This window comes from Pseudophryne corroboree, chromosome 2, assembly GCF_028390025.1.
Source record: "Pseudophryne corroboree isolate aPseCor3 chromosome 2, aPseCor3.hap2, whole genome shotgun sequence".
In the NCBI taxonomy this organism is placed as follows: Eukaryota; Metazoa; Chordata; class Amphibia; order Anura; family Myobatrachidae; genus Pseudophryne; species Pseudophryne corroboree.
Genome location: NC_086445.1, coordinates 716,252,416 through 716,273,999, shown reverse-complemented (window position 1 = coordinate 716,273,999; position 21,584 = coordinate 716,252,416). Strand labels below are relative to the sequence as shown.

At 48.5% G+C, this 21,584-nt stretch overlaps 1 protein-coding gene across 1 annotated transcript in view; it reads left to right on the top strand.

Moving 5' to 3' along the window:
* Positions 1 to 162: 162 nt before the first annotated feature.
* Positions 163 to 21,584, top strand: part of WDR77 (WD repeat domain 77) — a 70,595-nt gene continuing 49,173 nt past the window's right edge. Inside the window, exons 1-2 of the mRNA XM_063955355.1 lie at positions 163 to 352; positions 6,107 to 6,292. Of these exons, the coding sequence (XP_063811425.1) occupies positions 268 to 352; positions 6,107 to 6,292 (271 nt within the window). The 5' untranslated portion in view covers positions 163 to 267. The remainder of the gene's footprint in view (positions 353 to 6,106; positions 6,293 to 21,584) is intronic.

Sequence of the window (21,584 nt, the reverse complement as noted above, 5' to 3'; positions counted from 1 at the left end):
CTATTGGCGAAGCCCTCAGCAATAACTGCACGCGCAACTGCACTACAAGTCCCAGTGTTGGCCATGTGTACGCCGTGCACTGACGCTATTATAAATGATGGATTTGTGGCCGCTGGCGTATGTTTTCCCTGGCGGCGCTGTGCGGGAATAAGGGGGCGTGGTTTTGGGAAGTAGTGGGAGGCCTCGGGGGGGGTTGTCAGCGTTCGCGGTGCTAGCTGGGAAGGACGCGGCAGCCGGTGTGGTGTCTGAGCCACACGTGCAGGAGAGATGAGCAAGGAAAGCCCTTGGCAGAGCCCGGTGCGGGCCCCGGCTTGCATGGAGACCCAGCTGGAGGCGGTGCGGTACCACCGAGGTAAGCGGCTCCCTATACCCAGGGCGGAGGCAGCAGGGCTGACACGGAGGAGAGAAGCTATAGTACATGGGGGGGGGGAGCGTATTTTACCCCGCTTCTATAAAATGCTAACTGCAAGCTGATTGGTTACAATGATTGGTTACTATTGGCAACGCGTGCATCTGTATTGTCTGAGAAAACTTGACATAAGGGGGGTACACACTAGGCGATTTCAGCCTTAAAATGTAACGACAATGACTCAAATGTTATCGTTTATTTTTAGGTTGAAATCGTCCAGTGTGTATGGGGTAATATTGGTGAATGATGCGCGCTCCTGTACGCCGTTCAGTGATCACCAATATTGAGCTGACATGCAGCTCAACCCGCCAATGTAGAGCTGCACTGCATGTTCGGGAATGCCAGCGGTGACGTCACTGAATGTTATCGTTGAACAATAATGTTCAGTGTGTACGCACTAAATCGTTTAATGCTATACCCGTCTATTCCCCATGGTCCTTACGGAGTTCCCAGCATCCACTACGGACTACGAGAAATAGAATTACCGGTGAGTAAATTCTTATTTTTACCTTACAGGGGTGAGGAATTGTTCGGGGAAGGTCTCTCGGACCTGGTCTCCACAGCTACAGCTGGAAAGTCAATTTTTTTGCCTTATGTTCCCTCACAGCCTAAGAGAGCACCGCATTATCAAATGCAGTCCTTTTCGTTCACAAAGAAACAAAGTCCGAGGTGCGTCCTTTCTTGCCAGAGGAAAGAAGCTGCACAACACAGCTAGTTCCCAGGAACAGAAGTCCTCACCGGCCTCTGCAAAATCCACCGCATGATGCTGGGGCTCCACTGGCGGAGTCGGGCCCGGTGGGGGCACGTCTTCGCAATTTCAGCCACATGTGGGTTCACTCCCAGGTGGATCCTTGGGCAATAGAAATTGTGTCTCAGGGTTACAAGCTGGAATTCGAAGAGGTGCCTCCTCGCCGGTATTTCAAATCGGCCCTACCATCTTCCCCCCAAGAGAGGGAAATAGTGTTAAACGCAATACAAAAATTGTATCTTCAGCAGGTGGTGGTCAAGGTTCCCCTCCTTCAACAGGGAAGGGGTTATTATTCGACCATGTTTGTAGTCCCGAAACTGGACGGTTCGGTCAGACCCATATTGAATTTAAAATCTCTGAACCTATACTTGAAAAGGTTCAAGTTCAAGATGGAATCGCTAAGAGCGGTCATCGCAAGCCTGGAAGGGGGGGATTTTATGGTGTCACTGGACATAAAGGATGCGTACCTTCATGTCCCCATTTATCCACCTCATAAGGCGTACCTAAGATTTGCGGTACAGGGTTGTCATTACCAATTTCAGACGTTGCCGTTTGGTCTCTCAACGGCCCCGAGGATTTTCACCAAGGTAATGGCGGAAATGATGGTGCTGCTGCGGAAGCAAGGAGTCACAATTATACCCTACTTGGACGATCTCCTCATAAAAGCGAGATCAAGAGAGCAGTTGCTGAACAGCATATCTCTTTCACTGAAAGTGTTACAACGACACGGCTGGATTCTCAATATTCCAAAGTCGCAGTTGGTTCCTACGACTCGTCTACCCTTCTTGGGCATGATTCTGGACACGGACCAGAAGAGGGTTTATCTCCCGATAGAGAAGGCCAAGGAACTCATGACTCTGGTCAAGAACCTATTGAAACCAAAACAGGTGTCAGTGCATCATTGCACTCGAGTCCTGGGAAAGATGGTGGCGTCATACAAGGCCATTCCCTTCGGCAGGTTCCATGGGAGCACTTTCCAATGGGACCTACTGGACAAGTGGTCCGGGTCATATCTTCAGATGCATCGGTTGATCACCCTGTCCCCCAGGGCCAAGGTGTCACTACTGTGGTGGCTGCAGAGTGCTCACCTTCTCGAGGGCCGCAGATTCGGCATTCAGGACTGGATCCTGGTGACCACGGACGCAAGCCTCCGAGGTTGGGGAGCAGTCACACAGGGAAGAAATTTCCAGGGTCTTTGGTCAAGTCAAGAGACTTGTCTTCACATCAACATCCTGGAGCTGAGGGCCATATACAACGCCCTACGTCAAGCGGAGACCTTACTTCGCGACCAACCAGTTCTGATCCAGTCAGACAACATCACCGCAGTGGCTCATGTAAACCGCCAAGGCGGCACAAGGAGCAGAGTGGCAATGGCGGAAGCCACCAGAATTCTTCCTTGGGCGGAGAATCATGTAAGCTCACTGTCAGCAGTGTTCATTCCGGGAGTGGACAACTGGGAAGCGGACTTCCTCAGCAGACACGACCTATACCCGGGAGAGTGGGGACTTCATCCAGAAGTCTTCGCACAGATTGTGAGTTGGTGGGAACTGCCACAGATAGACATGATGGCGTCCCGCCTCAACAAAAAGCTACAGAGGTATTGCGCCAGGTCAAGAGACCCTCAGGCAGTAGCGGTAGACACCCTAGTGACACCGTGGGTGTTGCGGTCAGTCTATGTGTTTCCTCCTCTTCCTCTCATACCAAAGGTGTTGAGGATAATAAGAAGAAAAAGAGTGAGAACAATCCTCATTGTTCCAGATTGGCCAAGACGGACCTGGTATCCAGATCTGCAGGAACTGCTCACAGAAGATCCGTGGCCTCTTCCTCTAAGACAGGACCTGTTGCAACAGGGACCCTGTCTGTTCCAAGACTTACCGCGGCTGCGTTTGACGGCATGGCGGTTGAACGCCGGATCCTAGCAGAAAAAGGCATTCCGGTTGAGGTTATCCCTACGCTGATAAAGGCTAGGAAGGAAGTAACAGCAAAACATTATCACCGTATATGGCGAAAATATGTTTCTCGGTGTGAGACCAAGAATGCTCCTACGGAAGAATTCCATCTGGGCCGTTTCCTTCACTTCCTACAAACTGGAGTGAATTTAGGCCTTAAATTAGGTTCCATTAAGGTCCAGATTTCGGCCCTATCCATTTTCTTGCAAAAAGAATTGGCTTCTCTCCCAGAAGTTCAGACGTTTGTAAAGGGAGTGCTGCATATTCAGCCTCCTTTTGTGCCTCCGGTGGCACCTTGGGATCTTAACGTGGTGTTAAGTTTCCTGAAGTCACACTGGTTTGAACCACTTAAAACGGTGGAGTTGAAATATCTCACGTGGAAGGTGGTCATGTTATTAGCCTTTGCTTCGGCTAGGCGAGTGTCTGAATTAGCGGCTTTGTCACATAAAAGCCCCTATTTGATTTTCCATTTGGTTAGAGCAGAATTGTGGACCCGTTCGCAATTTCTGCCAAAAGTGGTTTCATCTTTTCATATGAACCAACCTATTGTGGTGCCTGTGGCTACACGTGACTTGGAGGATTCCGAGTTACTTGATGTGGTCAGGGCTTTGAAAATTTACGTAGCCAGAACGGCTAGAGTCAGGAAAACTGAAGCGCTGTTTGTCCTGTATGCATCCAACAAGATTGGTGCCCCTGCTACAAAGCAAACTATTGCTCGCTGGATTTTTAACACGATTCAGCAAGCGCATTCTACGGCTGGTTTGTGGTTACCAAAATCGGTCAAGGCCCATTCCACTAGGAAGGTGGGCTCTTCTTGGGCGGCTGCCCGAGGGGTCTCGGCACTACAGCTGTGTCGAGCTGCTACTTGGTCGGGTTCAAACACTTTTGCAAAATTCTACAAGTTTGATACCCTGGCTGAGGAGGACCTCATGTTTGCTCAATCGGTGCTGCAGAGTCATCCGCACTCTCCCGCCTGTTTGGGAGCTTTGGTATAATCCCCATGGTCCTTACGGAGTCCCCAGCATCCTCTAGGATGTTAGAGAAAATAAGATTTTACTTACCGGTAAATCTTTTTATCGTAGAGGATGCTGGGTGCCCGTCCCAAGTATGGACTTCTGCTGCAATACTTGTATATAGTTATTGCTTCAATAAGGGTTATGTTATAGTTGCATCGGTCTTGAACTGATGATATGTTGTTTTCATACTGTTGACTGGGTAGTTATCACTAGTTATACGGTGTGGCTGGTATGAATCTTGCCCTTGGATTAACAAAATCCTTTCCTCGTACTGTCCATCTCCTCTGGGCACAGTTTCTCTAACTGAGGTCTGGAGGAGGGGCATAGAGGGAGGAGCCAGTGCACACCAGGAACTAAATTCTTTCTTGAGGTGCCCATGTCTCCTGCGGAGCCCGTCTGTCCTCTTGGTCCTTACGGAGTCCCCAGCATCCTCTACGGACTACGAGAAATAGATTTACCGGTAAGTAAAATCTTATTTTTTATACTGTAGTACTTTATTATATTAAAAATAAATCTGACATTCATTTCCCTTTGTTGTGAAAATTTTCACTATTCCTTATCGCTGTTTAAGCAGCATCCCAATGACTCATATTGACATGGCATTCTCCTGCTTAGTGGGGCCATAGGACCTGCACTGATTTACCATTGCCTTCCCCATTTTTGTAGTGTAGCAGTGGGAAAAGTAGCTTTTGGCTGGTGAAAATTGGTGTAAGCAGGAGGACGAATAGGAAGTTGCACATGGCATTCTGAGGCTACTATTATCCCTTTTCCACTAAAGTTGCGGGTCTGACCTGGGATTTGGAACACGTTTCCAAGCTGGGTCAGACCTGAGACATGACCCCTTTTCCATTGCGGTGCAGTATGGGCTCCAGGCAAGATGTAAACGTGTACCGGGTTGGATGACCTTACCCAGGTCATTCCCGGGTCCGACCCTGGTAGCTACCCAGGTAGGATTTTTTTTTTTTTTTGGATGGATCCATTTTTCACTACCAAAAATCCCGGGTCGATGTGCGCCCCCATGCAAAAACCCGGGTTTTTTAAGCTAGTGGAAAAGGGGTATAATTGGTCCGTAGGATCACACCCTCATATGCTGTGGTGCAGCTGATGCTATGTATTACAGAAAGGGAAAGCTCCAGGAAACAGTTTTGTTACCCCAATAAGGAGGAGGTGAGCAAAAATTTTATACATAACTGGGATTGCAGTTTTAAAATATATGGTACTCGTTAATTATGGTGGGTCCCATATGACAGAGTGGGGGATTCGGTTATCTTTGCAGCACCCTATACCTGACGGAGCAATTCGGTTGTTGCTCTGACTGGGCACGCATACCACTGGGCACACATTTCTCCTGAGGGGCCAAGAAGAAGTTTGCAAAAAGTCTGGCTTTTTTGCACAATTACCGTGTCACGCCTATGCACTAAGTGCTTGTAAACCCGGTACTTTTGGGTGGTATCAGCAATGTGGAAGGACAGCTATCCATCTTGTGATAAAGTATCAGCAAATCGGCTACTAACTGCCATGTCACAGGCTGTGTTTGGAAAATTACAGACAACAGCTGATTGGCTGGTAGTTAATCACTCTTCACTTTATCACTTTTTAAGGCTTAGTACATCTGACCCTATGTCATTTTAAACTTCTCTTATCTAGCATATGACTAAGCATTGAGACCATTAAGAGGACTGCGCAAGTCCATGAAGGAGACTAGTGTCAGGTAAACGGTTCATATAAGTTATACCTGCACAAAGGCAGCTGCTGCAACCTTCATTGTTACCAATAGGACTGTTCACTTTGAGTCTGACGAACAACAGAGTTTGAACTTTTAAGAGAAATGTGACAGAATGCCAGAAGCAATGACTGGTTCATTTTCTGCTAAACCAGAGCTGTTCTGACATTCCGCAAGAAGTAAGAACAGCTCTTTATACTTTACTCTTTTCTGCAGTATATCAAAATATTCCACTTTAATCTCAATAGTCTTGTTTTACAGATGGGAAAATGCTTCTGGCAGCTTCTAGCTTGAATGCTCGAACTTGGGGAGGTTCGATTTGGGTTTACAAGGATCCTCTTGAAGCCCCTAATGAGAGCCTCTGTTCAGCTGGAGTCCAGACAGAGGCAGGTGTAACAGATGTGGTCTGGGTATTGGAGAAAGGGATCCTTGTTGCTTCAGATTCTGGTACGTAGCCTTTTTATATCTGTCTTAGTGCCATTTTCTCTATCGTCCTAGTGGATGCTGGGGTTCCTGAAAGGACCATGGGGAATAGCGGCTCCGCAGGAGACAGGGCACAAAAAGTAAAGCTTTTCCAGATCAGGTGGTGTGCACTGGCTCCTCCCCCTATGACCCTCCTCCAGACTCCAGTTAGATTTTTGTGCCCGGCCGAGAAGGGTGCAATCTAGGTGGCTCTCCTAAAGAGCTGCTTAGAAAAAGTTTAGCTTAGGTTTTTTATTTTACAGTGAGTCCTGCTGGCAACAGGATCACTGCAACGAGGGACTGAGGGGAGAAGAAGTGAACTCACCTGCGTGCAGGATGGATTGGCTTCTTGGCTACTGGACATCAGCTCCAGAGGGACGATCACAGGTACAGCCTGGATGGTCACCGGAGCCGCGCCGCCGGCCCCCTTGCAGATGCTGAAGTCAGAAGAGGTCCAGAATCGGCGGCTGAAGACTCCTGCAGTCTTCTAAAGGTAGCGCACAGCACTGCAGCTGTGCGCCATTTTCCTCTCAGCACACTTCACACGCAGTCACTGAGGGTGCAGGGCGCTGGGGGGGGGCGCCCTGGGAGGCAAATGTAACCTATATAAAGGCTAAAAATACCTCACATATAGCCCCCAGAGGCTATATGGAGATATTTAACCCCTGCATGGATTCACTAAATAGCGGGAGACGAGCCCGCCGGAAAAGGGGCGGGGCCTATCTCCTCAGCACACGGCGCCATTTCCTCTCACAGCTCCGCTGGTCAGGACGGCTCCCAGGTCTCTCCCCTGCACTGCACTACAGAAACAGGGTAAAACAGAGAGGGGGGGCAAATTTATGGCGATATTTTGATATATATAAAGCAGCTATAAGGGAGCACTTATTATAAGGCTATCCCTGTTATATATAGCGCTTTTGGTGTGTGCTGGCAAACTCTCCCTCTGTCTCCCCAAAGGGCTAGTGGGTCCTGTCTTCGTTAGGAGCATTCCCTGTGTGTCTGCTGTGTGTCGGTACGTGTGTGTCGACATGTATGAGGACGATATTGGTGTGGAGGCGGAGCAATTGCCAAATATGAGGATGTCACCCCCTAGGGAGTCGACACCAGAATGGATGCCTTTATTTATGGAACTACGGGATAGTGTCAACACGCTAAAGCAGTCGTTTGACGACATGAGACGGCCGGACAATCAATTAGTGCCTGTCCAGGCGACTCAAACACCGTCAGGGGCTGTGAAACGCCCTTTGCCTCAGTCGGTCGACACAGACCCAGACACAGGCACTGACTCCAGTGGTGACGGTGACGAATCAACCGTATTTTCCAGTAGGGCCACACGTTATATGATTTTGGCAATGAAGGAGGCGTTACATTTAGCTGATACTACAGGTACCACTAAACAGGGTATTATGTGGGGTGTGAAAAAACTACCTATAGTTTTTCCTGAATCAGAAGAATTAAATGACGTGTGTAATGAAGCGTGGGTTGCCCCTGATAAAAAGCTGATAATTTCAAAGAAATTATTGGCATTATACCCTTTCCCGCCAGAGGTTAGGGAGCGCTGGGAAACACCTCCTAGGGTGGACAAGGCGCTAACACGCTTATCTAAACAAGTGGCGTTACCCTCTCCTGAGACGGCCGCACTTAAAGATCCATCAGATAGGAGGATGGAAAATATCCAAAAAAGTATATACACACATGCAGGTGTTATACTACGACCAGCTATAGCGACTGCCTGGATGTGCAGTGCTGGGGTAGTTTGGTCAGAGTCCCTGATTGAAAATATTGATACCCTGGACAGGGACAATATTTTACTGTCGTTAGAACAAATAAAGGATGCATTTCTTTATATGCGTGATGCACAGAGGGATATCTGCACACTGGCATCACGGGTAAGTGCTATGTCCATTTCGGCCAGAAGAGCTTTATGGACGCGACAGTGGACAGGCGATGCGGATTCAAAACGACATATGGAAGTTTTGCCGTATAAAGGGGAGGAGTTATTTGGAGTCGGTCTATCAGATTTGGTGGCCACGGCTACAGCCGGGAAATCTACCTTTCTACCTCAAGTCACTCCCCAACAGAAAAAGGCACCGACTTTTCAACCGCAGCCCTTTCGTTCCTTTAAAAATAAGAGAGCAAAGGGCTATTCATATCTGCCACGAGGCAGAGGTCGAGGGAAGAGACAGCAACAGGCAGCTCCTTCCCAGGAACAGAAGCCTTCCCCGGCTTCTACAAAAGCCTCAGCATGACGCTGGGGCTTCTCAAGCGGACTCGGGGACGGTGGGTGGTCGTCTCAAAAATTACAGCGCGCAGTGGGCTCACTCGCAGGTAGATCCCTGGATCCTGCAGATAATATCTCAGGGGTACAGGTTGGAATTAGAGACAGATCCACCTCGCCGTTTCCTGAAGTCTGCTTTACCAACGTCCCCCTCCGAAAGGGAGACGGTTTTGGAAGCCATTCACAAGCTGTACTCTCAGCAGGTGATAGTCAAGGTACCTCTTCTACAACAAGGGAAGGGGTATTATTCCACTCTTTTTGTGGTACCGAAGCCGGATGGCTCGGTAAGGCCTATTCTAAATCTGAAGTCCTTGAACCTGTACATAAAGAAGTTCAAGTTCAAGATGGAGTCACTCAGAGCAGTGATAGCGAACCTGGAAGAGGGGGACTTTATGGTATCCTTGGACATCAAGGATGCGTATCTCCACGTTCCAAATTTACCCCTCACACCAGGGGTACCTCAGGTTCGTTGTACAAAACTGTCACTATCAGTTTCAGACGCTGCCGTTCGGATTGTCCACGGCACCTCGGGTCTTTACAAAGGTAATGGCCGAGATGATGATTCTTCTTCGAAGACAAGGCATATTAATTATCCCATACTTGGACGATCTCCTAATAAGGGCAAGGTCCAGAGAACAGCTAGAGATGGGATTAGCACTGTCGCAAGAAGTGCTAAAACAGCACGGGTGGATTCTGAATATTCCAAAATCCCAGTTAATGCCGACAACTCGTCTGCTGTTCCTAGGGATGATTCTGGACACGGTTCAGAAAAAGGTTTTTCTCCCGGAGGAAAAAGCCAAGGAGTTATCCGAGCTTGTCAGGAACCTCCTAAAACCAGGAAAGGTGTCTGTACATCAATGCACAAGAGTCCTGGGAAAAATGGTGGCTTCTTACGAAGCAATTCCATTCGGCAGATTCCACGCACGAGCCTGGAAACGTCTCTTCACATAAACATTCTGGAACTAAGAGCAATATACAATGCTCTAAGCCAGGCAGAACCTCTGCTTCAGGGAACACCGGTGTTGATCCAGTCGGACAACATCACGGCAGTCGCCCATGTGAACGGACAGGGCGGCACAAGAAGCAGGAGTGCAATGGCAGAAGCTGCAAGGATTCTTCGCTGGGCAGAGAATCATGTGATAGCACTGTCAGCAGTGTTCATCCCGGGAGTGGACAACTGGGAAGCAGACTTCCTCAGCAGACACGATCTTCACCCGGGAGAGTGGGGACTTCATCCAGAAGTCTTCCACTTGCTGGTAACCCGTTGGGAAAGACCAATGGTGGACATGATGGCGTCTCGCCTCAACAAAAAACTGGACAGGTATTGCGCCAGGTCAAGAGATCCGCCGGCAATAGCTGTGGACGCGCTGGTAACGCCTTGGGTGTACCAGTCGGTGTATGTGTTTCCTCCTCTGCCTCTCATACCAAAAGTATTGAGAATTATACGGCAAAGAGGCGTAAGGACGATACTAGTGGTTCCGGATTGGCCAAGAAGGACTTGGTACCCGGAACTTCAAGAGATGATCACGGAAGATCCGTGGCCTCTACCTCTAAGGAGGGACTTGCTTCAGCAGGGTCCCTGTCTGTTTCAAGACTTACCGCGGCTGCGTTTGACGGCATGGCGGTTGAACGCCGGATCCTAAAGGAAAAAGGCATGCCGGAAGAAGTCATTCCTACTTTGATTAAAGCAAGGAAGGAAGTAACCGTGCAACATTATCACCGAATTTGGCGAAAATATGTTGCGTGGTGCGAAGATCGGAGTGCTCCGACGGAGGAATTTCAACTGGGTCGATTCCTACATTTCCTGCAATCAGGATTGTCTATGGGTCTCAAATTGGGATCTATTAAGGTTCAAATTTCGGCCCTGTCGATTTTCTTTCAAAAAGAATTGGCTTCAGTCCCTGAAGTCCAGACCTTTGTTAAGGGAGTGCTACATATACAGCCTCCTGTGGTGCCTCCAGTGGCACCGTGGGATCTCAATGTGGTTTTGGACTTTCTAAAATCTCATTGGTTTGAACCACTAAAGAAGGTGGATTTGAAATATCTCACATGGAAAGTGACCATGCTTCTAGCCCTGGCTTCGGCCAGGAGAGTGTCAGAACTGGCAGCTTTATCTTACAAAAGCCCATATCTGATTTTCCATTCGGACAGGGCAGAACTGCGGACTCGTCCGCATTTTCTCCCTAAGGTGGTGTCAGCATTTCATCTGAACCAGCCTATTGTAGTGCCTGCGGCTACAAGTGACTTGGAGGACTCCAAGTTACTGGACGTTGTCAGAGCATTAAAAATATATATTGCAAGGACAGCTGGAGTCAGAAAATCTGACTCGTTGTTTATATTGTATGCACCCAACAAGATGGGTGCTCCTGCGTCTAAGCAGACGATTGCTCGTTGGATCTGTAGCACAATCCAACTTGCACATTCTGTGGCAGGCCTGCCACAGCCTAAATCTGTAAAGGCCCACTCCACAAGGAAGGTGGGCTCATCTTGGGCGGCTGCCCGAGGGGTCTCGGCATTACAACTTTGCCGAGCAGCTACGTGGTCAGGGGAGAACACGTTTGAAAAATTTTACAAATTTGATACTCTGGCTAAGGAGGACCTGGAGTTCTCTCATTCGGTGCTGCAGAGTCATCCGCACTCTCCCGCCCGTTTGGGAGCTTTGGTATAATCCCCATGGTCCTTTCAGGAACCCCAGCATCCACTAGGACGATAGAGAAAATAAGATTTTACTTACCGATAAATCTAATTCTCGGAGTCCGTAGTGGATGCTGGGCGCCCATCCCAAGTGCGGATTATCTGCAATAATTGTACATAGTTATTGTTAACTAATTCGGGTTATTGTTGAAGGAAGCCATCTTTCAGAGGCTCCGCTGTTATCATACTGTTAGCTGGGTTTAGATCACAAGTTGTACGGTGTGATTGGTGTGGCTGGTATGAGTCTTACCCGGGATTCAAAATCCTCCCTTATTGTGTACGCTCGTCCGGGCACAGTACCTAACTGGAGTCTGGAGGAGGGTCATAGGGGGAGGAGCCAGTGCACACCACCTGATCTGGAAAAGCTTTACTTTTTGTGCCCTGTCTCCTGCGGAGCCGCTATTCCCCATGGTCCTTTCAGGAACCCCAGCATCCACTACGGACTCCGAGAAATAGATTTATCGGTAAGTAAAATCTTATTTTTTTTTACTTCTCTCCTAAATATACTTAAGATAGGTACACATTATACAATTATCCGTCAGATTATCTGCCAGATCTGGCTGGTTAGAATGAAAATCTGGTAATGGATGAGAACAAATGACCATTGATCATTTGCTCCCAAACACTGCAAAACGGACAAAAAAAAACGTTGTTCATCCAAGTTGGTTTATTTTGTGCTTAACCAATTTGTATGAACGACAGGTTTTATCAGTTTTCCAGTGTTTTGGAGCAAATGGTCGATTGTCATTTGCTCTCATCCATTACCAGATTTTCATTTGAACCAGATGTCATCTCAACTCGCTACTAATGCACCAAAAAAAGACCAATTCAGGTGCTATTAATTATTATATCCTGAGCACAATCAGTTAATTTTCACTATAATCCAAGCTGCAAACACAATCCAGCTGCGTCTGTGTTCACACCGCTAATGAATGATGACGCTAGAGCATGGGTCTTCAACCTACGGCCCTCCAGCTGCTGTGGAACTACACATCCCAGCATGCCCTGCCTCAGTTTTAGCATACTTTAATATTAAAATTGTGGCAGGGCATGCTGGGATGTGTAGTTTCACAGCAGCTGGAGGGCCACAGGTTGAAGACCCATGAGCTGGAGGATTCAAGTGCCTCACCTCAACATATAGAGAAACAAAGAGGATGACTGTTTGTGCTACAATGTTACAAGGTGCATATATGAACGAAAACACTTGTGTACTAAACATCCATCTGGTTTTATATAGATACTTTATCTTCCAATAATATCTGTATCAAAATACCAATTAAAAATGGAAATATCGTAAAAGCTCTTTTGCTTTTTTCTAACCATATAAAATTCTTATATACATAGTGTTCACTCTAGGAGTGAAAAGGGGCAGGGCGCCGGACTCCGGAGGCACATGTGCGCGCGACGATGCCGCGCGTGCGCCCGAAACGGGGCGCGGCCGCGCAAGTTAGTGGGCGTGGCCACGCCTAAGTCATTTTCTCTGACGTCCTAGTGGATGCTAGGAACTCCGAAAGGACCATGGGGAATAGCGGCTCCGCAGGAGACTGGGCACAAAAGTAAAAGCTTTAGGACTAGCTGGTGTGCACTGGCTCCTCCCCCCATGACCCTCCTCCAAGCCTCAGTTAGATTTTTGTGCCCGAACGAGAAGGGTGCAATCTAGGTGGCTCTCCTGAGCTGCTTAGAGAAAGTTTAAGGGTACCTCAGGTTTATGGTACAGAACTGTCACTATCAGTTCAGACGCTGCCGTATGGATGGTCCACGGCACCCCGGGTCTTTACCAAGGTAATGGCCGAAATGATGATATTCCTTCGAAGGAAGGGAATTTTAGTTATCCCTTACTTGGACGATTCCCTGATAAGGGTAAGATCCAGGGAACAGTTGGAGGTCGGTGTAGCACTATCTCAGGTAGTGTTGCGGCAGCACGATTGGATTCTCAATATTCCAAAATCGCAGCTGGTTCCGACGACTCGTCTTCTGTTCCTAGGGATGATCCTGGACACAGTCCAGAAAAAGGTGTTTCTCCCGGAGGAGAAAGCCAGGGAGTTATCCGAGCTAGTCAGGAACCTCCTAAAACCGAGCCAAGTCTCAGTGCATCAATGCACAAGGGTTCTGGAAAAAATGGTGGCTTCCTACGAAGCAATCCCATTCGGCAGATTCCACGCAAGAACTTTCCAGTGGGACCTGCTGGACAAATGGTCCGGGTCGCATCTTCAGATGCATCAGCGGATAACCCTGTCACCAAGAACAAGGGTGTCCCTCCTGTTGTGGTTGCAGAGTGCTCATCTTCTAGAGGGCCGCAGATTCGGCATTCAGGACTGGGTCCTGGTGACCACGGATGCCAGCCTGCGAGGCTGGGGAGCAGTCACACAGGGAAGGAATTTCCAGGGCTTATGGTCAAGCCTGGAGACATCACTTCACATAAATATCCTGAAGCTAAGGGCCATTTACAATGCTCTAAGCTTAGCAAGACCTCTGCTTCAAGGTCAGCCGGTGTTGATCCAGTCGGACAACATCACGGCAGTCACCCACGTAAACCAGGGTGGCACAAGAAGCAGGAGGGCAATGGCAGAAGCTGCAAGGATTCTTCGCTGGGCGGAAAATCATGTGATAGCACTGTCAGCAATTCCGGGAGTGGACAACTGGGAAGCAGACTTCCTCAGCAGACACGACCTCCACCCGGGAGAGTGGGGACTTCACCCAGAAGTCTTCCACATGATTATAAACCGTTGGGAAAAACTCGACAGGTATTGCGCCAGGTCAAGGGACCCTCAGGCAATAGCTGTAGACGCTCTGGTAACACCGTGGGTGTACCAGTCAGTGTATGTGTTCCCTCATCTGCCTCTCATACCCAAGGTACTGAGATTGAGAAGATGGAGAGGAGTAAGCACTATATTCGTGGCTCCGGATTGGCCAAGAAGGACTTGGTAACCGGAACTTCAAAAGATGCTCACGGAGGATCCGTGGCCTCTACCTCTAAGAAGGGACCTGCTTCAGCAAGGTCCCTGTCTGTTCCAAGACTTACCGCGACTGCGTTTGACGGCATGGCGGTTGAACGCCGGATCCTGAAGGAAAAAAGGCATTCCGGATGAGGTCATCCCTATCCTGATCAAAGCCAGGAAGGATGTAACCGCAAAACATTATCACCGCATTTGGCGAAAATATGTTGCGTGGTGCGAGGCCAGTAAGGCCCGACGGAGGAAATTCAACTGGGTCGATTCCTACATTTCCTGCAAACAGGAGTGTCTATGGGCCTGAAATTGGGGTCCATTAAGGTTCAAATTTCGGCCCTGTCAATTTTCTTCCAAAAAGAACTAGCTTCAGTCCCTGAAGTTCAGACGTTGTAAAAGGGGTACTGCATATACAGCCTCCTTTTGTGCCTCCAGTGGCACCTTGGGATCTCAATGTAGTTTTTGGGTTCCAAAAAGTCACATTGGTTTGAACCACTTAAATCTGTGGAGTTAAAATATCTCACATGGAAAGTGGTCATGCTGTTGGCCCTGGCCTGGGCCAGGCGCGTGTCAGAATTGGCGGCTTTATCCTGTAAAAGCCCTTATCTGATTTTCCATTCGGACAGGGCGGAATTGAGGACTCGTCCTCAGTTTCTCCCTAAGGTGGTTTCAGCGTTTCACCTGAACCAATCAATTGTGGTGCCTGCGGCTACTAGGGACTTGGAGGACTCCAGGTTGCTAGACGTTGTCAGGGCCCTGAAAATATGTTTCCAGGACGGCTGGAGTCAGAAAATCTGACTCGCTGTTTATCCTGTATGCACCCAACAAGCTGGGTGCTCCTGCTTCTAAGCAGACTATTGCTCGTTGGATTTGTAGTACAATTCAGCTTGCACATTCTGTGGCAGGCCTGCCACAGCCAAAAATCTGTAAATGCCCACTCCACAAGGAAGATGGGCTCATCTTGGGCGGCTGCCCGAGGGGTCTCGGCTTTACAACTTTGCCGAGCAGCTACTTGGTCAGGAGCAAATACGTTTGTAAAACTCTACAAAATTGATACCCTGGCTGAGGAGGACCTGGAGTTCTCTCAATTGGTGCTGCAGAGTCATCCGCACTCTCCCGCCCGTTTGGGAGCTTTGGTATAATCCCCATGGTCCTTTCGGAGTTCCCAGCATCCACTAGGACGTCAGAGAAAATAAGAATTTACTTACCGATAATTCTATTTCTCATAGTCCGTAGTGGATGCTGGGCGCCCATCCCAAGTGCGGATTGTCTGCAATACTTGTACATAGTTACAAAAATCGGGTTATTGTTGTGAGCCATCTTTTCAGAGGCTCCTCTGTTATCATGCTGTTAACTGGGTTCAGATCACAGGTTGTACGGTGTGATTGGTGTGGCTGGTATGAGTCTTACCCGGGATTCAAAATCCTTCCTTATTGTGTGCGCTCGTCCGGGCACAGTATCCTAACTGAGGCTTGGAGGAGGGTCATGGGGGGAGGAGCCAGTGCACACCAGCTAGTCCTAAAGCTTTTACTTTTGTGCCCAGTCTCCTGCAGAGCCGCTATTCCCCATGGTCCTTTCGGAGTTCCCAGCATCCACTACGGACTATAAGAAATAGAATTATCGGTAAGTAAATTCTTATTTTAGGGGGCGGTGCGGCCCACAGACGCTACTATAGAGAGCGTCTGTGGCCGGCGACGTCACTGTTGGGGGCGTGCCCAGCACCTCCGTCGGTGCTGGGCTTCCCCCAGCTCTCTCCCAATGCATGAATGGATGCCGCGCGCATGTGCACTGCATCTATACACGCCAAGAGGGCAGGAAGCGGGCGGCTGTTCTAGCAGGGCGCCGCAAAAGGGGCAAGGCGGGTTTTGCTTGCTAAAAAACGGGCAGGGCGCGGCGCCCTGCTAAAACAGCCTAGAGTGAACACTATATACATATATTCCAACAATATTTCTAAACCAGACATCCAATGTTGCAATATATTAAGTCACGTGACCTGTACTGCTGTGCACATGAAAGTAAGTTTAAAACTCAAATTATGTCCTATTGATTCAAAACAGTCTCTTGTATAGAAACAAAAATTGGCGTTGAGCCACTGTCCCAAAGTGCCAATGCTGCTCAGTTAGTGCGTGAACAAAAAAAAAAATTAAGTATCAACTTAACCAGCGCTTTTTCGATGATCCAATTGATCGCTTGTTCTCATAAACCGTCCCGGTATGAAGTATGAGCTATATAACAGAAATAAAAGGTATATAGTGTAACACAGTTTTACAGTTCCAACCTACCTGGTAAATACCCATTGTATCACTAGACTGGAAAGCCTCTGCCTAAGAGAGAGGATTATGCCTTGCACTGCACTTTATGTTCATTACAGAACATTTTATCCATTGTTTGTTATTTATGTATAATAAAACTGTGTTACACTATATACCTTTTATTTCTGTTATATATCTCTTACTTCATACCAAGACTGTTTGAGAACAAGCGATCAATTGGATCATCGAAAAAGCGCTGGTTAAGTTGATACTTCATTTTCTTTTTTGTTTGCACTATTGGTGAGGGGTTGAGGATACCTCTAAGTGTTGCACTGACTGGCAGCTGACTTTTGCGCACGGGACAGTTCTATTTTTTCTTTGGTAAACTGCATTCACACTCTGGAGACAATCTGGCTCTTTACAAAACACCGGGGTAATCCTCCGCAGTACGCAGTGGTGGGTGATATCTGCCTCTCAACCGTCTGTATCAGCTCTGGCTGCTGGTTACAGAAGCTCAAAGTGCTGGGGCTGCTTGTATGTGGACGTTAGCAGGTCTGACTCAAACAGTCAGCCTCTTTGTTTCTCTAATGCGCAAAGAACAGGCTGTTGCAGACCTCGCTGCCAGAACAGATGCTCCACAGCGTCCCCCCTCCCACTCGGGACCACAAACGTGGGTTGCCCGCTTTACTCTAATGGTGTGTACACACGGTGAGATTGTTTCTTTCGATTTTGACTATATAGTCAAAATCGCAAGAAAAGTTAGTGCAAATTGCAAGGTGTTATGCCACTTGAGATCCCGATGTGCGTTCCGCCAGGTCGATATCGCAAGAAAAGATAGACTGTGCAGGCAAGTCAATCCTTGCTAGATCGGTGTACTATCTAGTTCATCTCGCATGTCAATTACATCTCGCATAAGCCAAAATGTCACATAAGCCAAAATCGTAAGCACACATAGTCCATATCTCAAGAAAAGTTAGTCAAAATCGGTGGTGCTGGGCTCCGGGAAGTTCAGTGGATATCGCAAAGTGAATATCGGGCATAGCAAGGATCTCACCATGTGTACACACCATAAGATTCAGATGAAGAGTTACAGGAGTACGTGGAGGACTTGGATGCCACTAGTGGAGATTCTGCTTCTGCCCAGGGTATTGAACCCCTCATTCTAGCTATATGGGACGTGTTAAAGCTCCCTCTAGAGGACACAGCATTTGTTCTTCTTTACACAGAATAAGCGAAGTGTCATTTTCCCTGATTCTGCAGAGTTAGATGATCTATTTAAGTTGGCCTGGAAAAATCCAGATAAAAAATACCAATTGTCAAAAAGGTTTTTGCACACTTTCCCATTGGCTCCTGATGGCAGGAAATTCTGGGAAGAACCATCGGCTGTTGATGTATAAGTCTCTCGCCTATCTAAAAAGGTTGTCCTGCCTGCCTCGGGCCCCTTTACCATAATGGACCTGGGGACAGAAAAATAGACTACGCTGAAGTCTATCTACACTGCAGCGGGTGTATCGCAAAGGCCGGTCATAGCAGGTTGGTGGATGACCCATGCCATTCATACATGGGCTACTCAAATTCAGGAGGGCCTCTCCGGGGATATGCCCCTGGTTACTACGGTGACTCTCCTAAGGCACATTCAGGACACTGCTCGCGTCCTGTGTGACTCTCTCAAGGAGATGAGCAATATCAATGCTAGGACATCTGCCATGGCAGTGTCGGCGCGCAGGGCTTTGTGGTTGCATCAATGGATAGCGGAAGCACAGTGTGGAGTCCAAGCACAGTGTGGAGTCTCTCCCCTTTACTGGGAAATGGCTCTTCGGGGGTTGAGTTAAATACGTGTATTTCTAAAGTTACCGCAAGGAAATCCACGTTTCTCCCCTCTGTCGCCCCGTCGGCTAGGCGTACCTACCCAGGGCCGTCTGTTCAGTCCTTTCGGTCTAACAGATTTCGTTCTAGGGCCAGAGGTGCCTCCAATGCAGCTAGAGGCACCAGAGGTAAGCCTAGAAAACCAGCGATGGCCGGATCAGAGCACTGGTTCAGGTTCCACCAAGGCCTCAGCATGACTGTGCCCACCCGCCCGAGGAGATCTCTAGGTGGGGGCTCGGCTGCGTCACTTCAGCCGAATCTGGAAAGGGTCCTGCCAGGATGCCTGGGTGCAGGACCTCATTTCTCAGGCTTACAAGCTGGAGACAGTGCTCCTCCCCAATGATTTACGCTGCAACAGGCCATCCTAAAGTTCATCCAGTCCCAAGTCATTGTTCCAGTGCCAATACAACAATGGGGAAAGGGTTATTACTCCAACCTGTTTGTGGTACCGAAACTGGACGATTCGGTAAGGCCCATTTTAAATATTACCTGGATGATCTTCTGATAAAAGCAAGATCCAGGGTGCTTTTATTGTTCGATATCGACTGGACTGTCCAACTTCTATCACACCACGGGTGGATTCTCAATTTACAGAAGTCCCACCTGGAGCCGACTGGAGCCCCTGTTCCTGGGGATGTTGCTGGATACTGTGGCCCAGAAAGTGTTCCTCCCAGAGGACAAAGCGAGAACACTTCAGGAGATGGTCTGCATGGTTCTCTGACCTGCTCGAATATCCATCCATCTTTGCACAAGATTGTTGGGGAAGATGGTAGCCTCATAAGAGGTGATCCAATATGGAAGGTTCCATGCCAGAACATTTCAATTGGATCTCCTGGGCAAGTGGTCCACATCACATCTGCAGATACATCGGATAATACGGCTGTCGCCTCAGGCCAGGATTTCCCTCCTGGGGTGGCTGCAGTCTTCAAATCTACTGGAAGGCCGAAGTTTCGGGATTCAGGACTGGATCCTCATGACGGATGCGAGTCTCAGCGAATGGGTAGCGGTCACCCAAAGGGCTCAGTTCCAGGGCAGGTGGTCAGCCCAAGAAGCCCTCCTTCCGATCAATATTCGATCTACAATGCTCTGGTTCAGGCCTCTCCTTTGCTCAGGGATCACGCGACCCAAGTACAGTCAGACAACGCCACGGCAGTGATGTATATCAATCGACAAGGAGGGACAAAAAGCAGGGCCTGCATACGAGAAGTGTCAAGGTTACTCCTCTGGGCAGAAAGAGCAATGTCCGCAATCTTAATTCCGGGAGTAAACAACTGGGAAGCGGATTTCCTGAGTTGTCACGATCTCCACACGGGAGAGTCGGGGCTTCACCATCAGGAGTTTCAGCAGATCATCCACCGGTGGGGCTGCCCACAAATAGACATGATGGCTTCTCGATTCAACAAGAAGCTTTGTTGGTATTGCTCATGAACTAGGGACCCTCAGGCGAGGGCAGTAGATGCACTGATGTCGCCTTGGCCTTTACCGGCTGGTCTACTGGTTTCCTCAGATTCCATTGCTCCCAAGGGTGCTCAAGCGAATCGGGAATCAAGGAGTTCAGGCAATTCTGATTGTCGCGGAGGGCTTGGTGCGCGGATCTTCTGGTCATGTCCGTCGAAGACCCTTAGCCTCTACCACTGAGAAGAGATCTTCAGTAAGGACCGTTCGTCTACTTGGACTTACGGTGGCTTTGTTTGATGGCATGGAAGTTGAGCGGAACATCCTAGCTTACAAAGGTCTTTCCAAAAAGGTGGTTACTATTATGGTTCAGGCCAGGAAACCTGTGATGTCAGAACACTAGCATCATATCTGGAGGAGCTATGTCTCTTGGTGCGAGGTACGCACATATCCGCCTGCAGTTCCACTTGGGACGTTTCCTGTAGGCTGGTGTGGATCAGGGCTTACATCTGGGTTCGATTAAGGTCCAGATTTCAGCGCTCTCCATTTTCTTCCTGAAAAAATTGGCAGTGTTGCCAGAAGTGCAGACCCTCTTGCAAGGGGCGCTTCACATTCAGCCTCCTTTTGTACCGCCCACGGCACCCTGGGATTTGAATGTTATGTTGGAATTTCTACAGTCCTCCTGGTTTGAACCTCTGATGGTAGAAGACAAGTACCTCACGTGGAAGACTGTAATGTTACTGTCCCTGGCTTCTGCTAGGCGTGTCTCTAAACTGGGTGCCTTGTCATATCATGTAAAAAGTACCTACTTGGTCTTTTACGAGGACAGAGCGGAGCTCAGGACTAGGCAACAGTTCCTGCCGAAGGTTGTCTCTGTGTTCCACTTGAATCAGCCTATTGTGGTTCTGGCACTTCTTCTCCTCCGGAGGCATTGCTGTGTGAGCCTTGAAGATCTCTCAAGAGAACGGCTCGAATCAGAAAGACTGATTCCTTGTTCATGCTATATGATGCTCAGAAAAAGGATTGCCCTGCTTCAAAGCAGTCCATTGCTCGTTGGCTTAGGCTTACTATCCAACAGGCCTTTGTGTCGGCAGTCTTTCCTTTTCCTCAGTCTCTGAAGGCCCACTCTACAAGATCAGTGGGGTCTTCCTGGGCGGCTGCCTGTGGAGTCTTGGCCTTGCAGCTATTCCAAGCTGCTACCTGGTCTGGGAAGAAAACCTTTGAAGTTCTACAGGTTTGATACCGTGGCCAAAGAGGATACCCAGTTTGGGCAGGCGGTGCTGCAGAAGTCTCTGCACGTTCCCACACGTTCTGGAAGCTTTGGGATGTCCCCATCGTACTAGATTCCCCCAATATCCCTTATGGATGCTAGAGAAAATAGGATTTTAATTACCTACTGGTAAATACTTTTCTCGTAGTCCATAAGGGATATTGGGCGCCCGCCTCAGTGCTTTGACTTTTCTGCATGTTGTCTCTTATATCACAGTTTCTCAAACTCGGTCCTCAGGACCCCACACAGTGCATGTTTTGCAGGTCTCGTAATTAATACACCTACTGGGTTACCTGCAAAACGTGCACTGTGTGGGGTCCTGAGGACCGAGTTTGAGAACCTATGTCTTATATGGTTACCTGTTCAGCTGTTTTGTTATCAGCTGTTGCTGGTTGGTTTTAGGTTAGTGGTGTGCTGGTGTATAAATCTCACCACTCATTGTTCTGTTCCTTCTCTCAAGTATTTCCTTTCTCTACTGCCTGTGGGATGGGGCATAGAGGGGAGGAGCCAGCACACCCAGTTGAAGAAATTTAAAGTGCACTGATTCCTTTGGACCCCATCGTACTAGATTCCC